The sequence below is a fragment of the Nematolebias whitei genome, chromosome 3 (assembly GCF_014905685.2).
Source record: "Nematolebias whitei isolate Nwh7 chromosome 3, NemWhi1, whole genome shotgun sequence".
NCBI lineage: Eukaryota > Metazoa > Chordata > Actinopteri > Cyprinodontiformes > Rivulidae > Nematolebias > Nematolebias whitei.
The window spans coordinates 45,614,291-45,622,281 of NC_056500.1; the positions used below are offsets into that span (position 1 = coordinate 45,614,291).

Sequence of the window (7,991 nt, forward strand, 5' to 3'; positions counted from 1 at the left end):
ATATATATATATATACACAACATACACATATATATTGGTGGCCAACTTGGATTTTGAATTGGAAACACACTTTTTGATATAGGTCTTTTTTATGCCTTGACGCAGCCACACAGCAAAATGAAAGTTGGTACCTCACTTATTTTTCAAACTGGTGTTAAACAACAGCAGAAATGTCCCTGTTCCAACCCTTTAGTAATTGTGGTTGTACTTGTCGATTAATGAAACTTATGAAATTCTGTCTGTTAATAGCTAAACATTCTCTGTAGTATAAACAAATTGTCCTTGAACCAGTTCAAACTATAATGAGAAAAGCACAAATTGTGGTGTGAGATTTTAGTGCAGTTCTAAATGTGCATTACTGAAAATGTCAAGTCACCGTTTACTTTAAATTGCTCGTAACAAATCATTCACACGTAACGTACTGTGATTTATGCTACAGTTTTGAGGTTTGGATGAGAAATAAGTAGCAGTTTTACTGTATCATTAATTTATTTCCTTCATGCCAAAGTTATTTAAAATGTTTGACAGTCTTTATAATGGCAGTGTATGTTCATCAGTCTGCTGTTTGCCTCTTTATTTTTTATTTCTACAGGAAAATGGGAACAGATATGCCAAAGTGAATTGGAGGTACTCCCAAGCCCACAATGCCATCCTGGGGCCCTCTGGTGAGCTGTTGAATGAGGATGACCTCATCTATCTGGAACAGCAGATTGCCAACGTCTCCATGCAGAGGAACTGTGAGGGATATGAGCTGGAGCTGGCTCGTCTGGCTGAGGAGCTTAGGCACATCCTCCCAGCCCCCATAGTCAACATCACTGTCAACACACAGTTCAGAAACTTCCAAAGTCAGGTTCCTCTCCCCGTTTGGTGCGGCAGGATCTCAGGCATTGTGAAGAGCATGTCTCTGCTCATGACCAACCTGACAGACCAGCCTTACTGCAAGATGCCCAACACTGAGCTCATCACTGTGTTTTCTCAGGCTCCAGATAGACAGACTTCCACCAGAGTGCGCAGGGAGAGCATAGAGGATGAGATCCATCAATTCGGAGTGTCCGTGAGGACTTTGAAATCAAATTTTGAGGCTCAGAATTTTTCTTTGCCAAATCATCCTGAGGAGCCCATCATGTTTCGTCTCTCCACACACCCTGAAGGCGCAAAATCAGACAAAGAACCTAAAGTCACGAAGCCAGCTCCAGAGACAGATCAGAACAGTGATTCTGGGATTGAACATGATGAAAATGGAGCAGACATTCAGGACACCGTCAGCCTCAGAAAGGAGCGTATAGTAGTTCTGTTTTTAGGCCACTGGAAGAAATCTGCCTACGCAATTACAGTTAGGAGCAAGGATGACGTGGAGAGGAAGCTGAGCAGTGAAAACCCAGCGATGGATGACAAGTCTGGTTCTGGTTGCAGGGACAGTACAGAGAGTGCCCAGTCCAACATGATAAACAGTACCCTTGGTCACTTTTTCAAGCAGAGAAGTGCCGTCAACAAGATGCTGGGAAACTGGAGGAAAATGATATCCAGCGTTCCTTCCAGGCAAATACGCAGGTGAGTTGAGATGACTCACGTCAGTCATACTCTTCTGCAGAAACAACAATCATTAGAGATCTGATTCTTTACAAGTAGAAGAGACATTTTTACCACTTCTCCTACTAAATAAACTAGCAGTGCACAGATGCCCCCCATCGCTGGTGATATAATAATAATGGCAGAGTGACGGAGCCTGGTGAGTGGTAGGAACAATGTTACCCACCACCTGGTGCAATGACAGGACAAGGCCACCATAGATAAATGTACAGCCACCCCAGATCATTTGAGGAAACCATACTTTTAACCAAAATAAAAACTAGAAATCATAGTTTCCTCAAAAAAACATTATGGATAACCAAGCCAATTGTTGATAGTACCATTTCTTATGCCTGATTGCAGCACATGCTAAAGTGGAAGTTGATGCGTTGCTTATTTTTGACCCAATCCTTTGAGGAAACGATGCTTTTAAGCATTGAAAACTAGAAAGCATATTCCTCAAATGATTGGGTGGTTGGTTTACGTATGTGTACTGTGGTGGCCATTTTTATTTGACTTGGCAACCAAATCTTTGATTCCTAAGACTAGATGTAATCACACACCAAAATGGAAGTTGAAGGTTGCTGATTTTTCAAGTTATCCAGATCACAAGCTTTACACACACACACACACATACATATATATATATATATATATATATTATTTATATATTAATATATATATATATAAATGTCCAGAGCTAAAAAAAATACTTTAGCCTTAAAGTTAAAATAAAAGCTAAAGCTATATATTAAGCTTCTGTCACCGGGGTGGTGTTTATTTAGCACTTAAATATTTTCAAAAGTCACAATCTTTCCAGAGGACTCAACCTTATCTACACTGCCTTTACATTACCAAATGTTAATTCATTATTTTTTTTGTTACATATATTTTTAGGACAATTCTGCATGATTTGCACAATTGACTATATGATTAATGGCAAACTTTCCATACACTATCAGTGTTGTGTAAGCTGCAACTTGTTGGCCTGCACATTTTTCATAGTGAGCGAAAACACCCTCACCAGTGTGTTTTTGTCTTACTGTAGACAACTCAGCTGTTTGAGCTAACAGGCCGTGATCCTCTGTGAGGTCTTGTTTTCTGTCTCAGATGGCGCAGTTCACTCAGCTGCTTGTGTGCCAACATCTCGTGGTGCAGAAGTTTGTGAGTGACTGAAATTACAGTCAGCTTGTTATCTCTAAGTGATGAGGTTGAAGATTTTGTAAGAACGGGCTGCTGTCATATTAAATCAGCATTTTTACAGTGCATGGGAGACATTTGGAAATATCTTGAAGGGGATTGCCGATTGATGCGCATAAATTTCAGACTTGTTTGGCTGTTTCACAGCAACAAAAAACAATTTAATGAGCGTTGTCTTATCGGGAACCTGACAGCGTTGCAGCGAGGAACAAACAGAAGGAATGTCATGGACTTCTCAACTTCTCAAAACTCCTTCTTTAGTCTAATTATCTCATTTAAATTTATTCCATATTCCCCATTTAATGTTGGTTATTATCACGCTCATCAGCTAAATCAGAGATGTGTTGATCAGTATCTTTCTTGCTCAGCAACAAACAAAAACTGGTGCAGAAAGCCAACCATGTAGGCAGCTAAACAGTGACAGGAGCTGAAATAAATTAAATACCTACAATTTGTATAAGGAATGCTTATCACCCGCCACTTACATGCCAGGATTTTAAACTAAAATATCATTTTATTAAGAACTGTCAGAGTTGTAGCTATTTTAGTCTCCATCTCCAACTTCTACTGCTTATTTGTAGTCGGGTCGCAGAGGAAACAGGTCCAGGAAAAAAACTGAGTTTAGTATCTGGCATCTTGTGTACAAGTGATGGTTTGATGGAGTGGGAGATGGATAGATGGATTGGGGCCTTGTCCTCAGTAATGAGGGTGTTGCTTCAGTTGGATGTGGTGAGGAAAGAGTGGAGTTGAAAGGCAAAGCTCTGGATTTACTGGTCTGTCTACATTCCAACCCTCACCTGTGGTCATGAGGTTTGGATCATGACAGAAAGAACAAGATCTTGGATAGAAGCGGCCGAAATCAGCTTGCTTTGTAAAGTGGCCGTGTGAGGAACTCCGTCATCCAGGTGGAGCTCAGAGTAGAGCTGCTGCTCCTTTGCATCGAAAGGAATTAGTAGAGGTGGTTCAGGCATCTGATTAGGATGCCTCCTGGACACCTCTTTTCTTTTTATGGGTTTTCTGGTCAAGTTCCACTGGTAGGAGGCCTCGGGGCAGACCCAGACTTGATCGGAGGGGTTGTGTATCTTCTCTGGCCTGAGAACATCTCAGGGTCCATCAGGATGAGCTGGATAGTGTTGCTGGGGATATTTAAACTCCTCCACTTGAGGCAAAGACTTCCCCATTAACCTGGAGGGGGCATTTCACCAGTTTTCGGTGGAGAATCGTGGCCTCCGATTTAGAACTGACTTGTCCCAGTTGTTTCACACTCGGCTTCGAACCACCTTAGTGCACGCTGAAGGTCTTGGCCAAAAGACGCCAGCAGACAACATCATCCACAAAAAGCAGAGACAAGACACTGAGACTCCCAAACCAGACACCCTCCTCTCCATGACTGTCCATGAACACCATCAACAGAGTTGGAGACAAGGGTCAGCCATGGCAGAGTCCATCCTGCACCAAGAACGAGTTCAGCTTTGTGCCAAGGATGCAGACAGCTCCTGAACTGGTTCTAGAGGGACTGGATAGCACTTAAAAGCAACCCAGGCACCTCATACTCCTGCAGCCCCCCACCACCAGACAGACAAAAACATTATCACCCAGCATTGCTTTTTGTACACATTAAAACGAGTTGTATTAGATATTAGAGCATTTCTTTGGTTTCCAGACAGATAACCTCACGTTCAAACGTGCACGTCTATGATGAATGTGTTAATCATCACATGACTTTGGTCGACAGCCTCATGATAACCTCATGTGTAGCCTAAGCCTAATGTTTCTGAATGTTTAATAACTGCATAGTGTTTTGTGTCCTCAGGCTTCACAGACAGAAGACCCTGTTCTCCCCGGAGCAGTTCTTACCTCGTCTGGATGGCGTTCCTGCAGAATACGACAGCCTGACCTTAGATCTCTTCATGCTGGGCTACTTTCACATCCTAGAGTTAGATCTGCCTGTGGACGAACGCAAAATGAGGCACTTGCTGTGCTTTGAGGTGTTCGATCGGGTGGGGAAGTTCCCCTGGGAGACGATCAGAGAGTTTCACAAGGCTGTTGTTCAGGACATCGAGGCTGGGAACCGTGAGTGGAAGGATGGGTTCGAGGACATTAAAATTAAGTTCTTTGGAAACGCCGTGAGTGAGTCTGAAGAAACTGTTAACGTGGTGAAACACAGCCTCCCAGAGGTTAGACAGGTCCCTAAGGTCATTGTTCAGACGCCGACTCCTGATGAGGGGATGCTCTACAAAGGAACAGACATTTCCAGTTTCAGTAATGAAGAAATCTGCCAGTACATTGACCGCAGCTTTGCTTTTTGGAAGGAAAAAGAGGCCGAGATCTTTGATTTTGAGTAACTTCTTGTGTCATATTTTGTACTTTTTGTATGCTTTGTAGTTAGAGAACTTTGGGGATTGGTGTCAAACCCAAATACTTTTTAAATTATGACAGCCATTCCTTCCGAAGGAACTGTATTAAAGTTTTACAGCATGCATCACTAGAATCTTACTTTACCTGTTTTTTCTGATACTGCCTGGTCTAAAATGTAATTTTGAACATTTTATACAGCTTTATTTCTTTGTGTTTATACTTAACAATGGGTTTTTGAAGTTTGGACTCTGGTTTTTAATAAATGTTACCATACTGTATCTGTCGTATTACAGTACAATATCTGTAATATATTCAAAGAATGACTCTAAAGTTGTTAGAACAACCAACTTTAAAACATGACCATCTGCATCATAAACAAATACGCCCTAAATATTTTCAAATTTCATTTAAATTTTAACATTTTTCTTTATTATTCACAAGGTTTTTCAGTCTAATAGAAAAAAAAAACATTCTGACAAAATAGTTCACCAGGAAATTCTTATGTGTTCCATTAAAATAATGTTGTGATTCATTTCTTTGTTATATCATTTTTTTAATTTCCACAGTTAAAATCTTGCAGCCCTTTACACCTTTTATTTTTTAAATCAACAACTATCAGCCCTGCTTTGTTTTTCTCCTGGCTCTAGGAAGTTTTTTGACTCTATCCCAAACATGTGCCTGTGCCAGCAGCTGAGGCTAACTTTAGCACAGCGTCATTGTTGGTCCTAAAAATAACCGACTGGACGACGAGCAGTCCTCCTCAGTGACTTAGCAAAAGCTGTTCGCCATGTTGTCCGCTCCACGTCCATCCAAGCTGAAGCTCCCAAATCTTTCTTTTGTTTGTTTTGCTTGAAGGATGATGTCACTGAGTTTCCTTTTGTCCGTACTGGGTAAGATTCTCTGAGATTCTTTACATATCTTTAAATATTTAATGACAATAAATTGTGTTATTTCTTGTAAATAAATAATAGTACTACTGATCTCCAGTTAAATTTACTTTACAGTTCTTGTAAAACACAGTGTTAAAGATGTGTCTTCTCGAAGTAAATACTTTTTGTAAGAAAAGGTAAAAATGTTGAGTAGTGATTGTGTATTTACTATAATTATGACAAAAAACAACTTGTTTTTCTGTATGAAATGGTTGCTTATGTTTCTTCCACTAAAACTATCCATGAACGAAAGTACTGACAAATAATACTTAGAAACTGTTGCTCCTGCTTCTTTGCTGTTTTTAGGTAAGACATAACTGCAGCGTTTACCTCCCTGCTGACAAGATTTGATATTCACTCACTGGACTGGAACTCATCATGGTGCGTAATGTGGATGACCTGGACTTCTGCCTGTCCTCCCATCCTCAGAGCATCCTGGAAGGCTTGCGTTCTCTCTGCTCTCACCCCAAACTGGTGGATGTCACGCTGAGCGCAGGTGGCAGGGATTTTCCTTGTCACAGAGGAGTGTTGGCACTTTGCAGCTTGTACTTCCGCTCTATGTTCTCAGGAGATTTTCTGGAGAGCATAGCCGCACGTGTGGAGCTCCAGGATGTCGATCCGAATATTCTCGCTTGCTTACTTGACTTTGCCTACACAGGTAAGCTGACGATCAACCAGAGCAACGTGGAGGGCCTGATCTGTACCTCCAGCCAGCTGCAGTTCCAGACGGTGCGAGCGGTGTGCAGCCGATACCTGCAGCACCAGATTGACGGCACAAACTGCCTGGGGATCCTGGAGTTTGGGGAGATCCACGGTTGCCCTGAAGTGGTGGCCAAAGCCTGGGCCTTCCTCCTGGAGAACTTTGAGGCTGTTCAACAAGGCGAGGAGTTTCTGTTACTGGAAAAAGACAGACTGGTCACCTGCTTGTCTGATGAAGGACTACAGATCCGCTCAGAGTGCACGCGGGTGGAAGCCATTCTGAAATGGGTGGAGCATCAGAAGGAGGCTCGGTTGTGTCACCTCCCTGAACTCCTCAGCTTGTCACATCTGTCTCTACTCAGCCTGAACTACCTGACTGACACCCTCTTGAAGGCCAGCGTGGTGCTCGCCTCTCCCATATGCAGAGAGGCCATTGAAAAAATTCACAGAGAGGTCAGAAGGTTGAAACATCTCTCGTTTATCTTTCCTAATCTGATGTCCAAAATCACTTACAACCTTTGTCTTTTTAGAAAATAGATTTGGCACCAGAATATTCTGACAGACTGAACTCTCAGAGTCCACAACTGAACCTGCAGGAAGTGCTGTTTGTGATGGGAGGTCGGTCACTGGATGACTCGGATGACTCAGATGAGGATGAAGACGGAGATCCAAGACTTCAGAGACCACCCTCCAGGAACTGTGCCTTTTACAACACAAAGACTAGTAAGATTTTCTTCTAATTATATACATTTTAACTTGAAGTTTAAATGTATTTTACATTTTAAATTTTGTTTGGAATCATCTGCAGTTTACAAAACAGAACATTTTTTACATGTTTGCCTGATTTCTTTCTTGCTTCTGACATTATTGTATAATTTTTTTATAGATACTTTAGATGTTTTCCTCACTATTATTAACTTTGTTTTCTCTTCAGAAAAGTGGCATCAGCTGCCCAACTTTCCCAATCTTGACAAGTGGGGTTACTCCATAGTGTCCCTGAACAATGATGTGTATGTTACAGGTGAGATCATTTAGAGGAACACTTTGTAAAAAACTCTTAAAAAACTTGTAACTCAATACAAAGTGAACTTTGTATTGAGTTAGCTTCTTTCTGTTTTTATTGTTTGACATTTAACTGGTCATTCATTTAATTTTTATATTTTTTAGATTAAATTAATACAAAATTTAATGATTTGTATTTATTTTTATGCATTGTTGTTTGTTTAGATCCTGAAT

At 41.2% G+C, this 7,991-nt stretch overlaps 2 protein-coding genes across 2 annotated transcripts in view; both read left to right on the forward strand.

Moving 5' to 3' along the window:
* The window catches only part of LOC119408173 (espin-like protein), a 36,740-nt gene extending 31,626 nt beyond the window's left edge, over positions 1 to 5,114 (forward strand). The window contains exons 10-11 of the mRNA XM_037675010.1: positions 593 to 1,551; positions 4,583 to 5,114. Coding sequence (XP_037530938.1) covers positions 593 to 1,551; positions 4,583 to 5,114 — 1,491 coding nt within the window. The remainder of the gene's footprint in view (positions 1 to 592; positions 1,552 to 4,582) is intronic.
* A 1,292-nt stretch (positions 5,115 to 6,406) lies between these two features.
* The window catches only part of klhl30 (kelch-like family member 30), a 4,191-nt gene continuing 2,606 nt past the window's right edge, over positions 6,407 to 7,991 (forward strand). Inside the window, exons 1-3 of the mRNA XM_037675012.1 lie at positions 6,407 to 7,208; positions 7,286 to 7,478; positions 7,690 to 7,776. Of these exons, the coding sequence (XP_037530940.1) occupies positions 6,435 to 7,208; positions 7,286 to 7,478; positions 7,690 to 7,776 (1,054 nt within the window). The 5' untranslated portion in view covers positions 6,407 to 6,434. The remainder of the gene's footprint in view (positions 7,209 to 7,285; positions 7,479 to 7,689; positions 7,777 to 7,991) is intronic.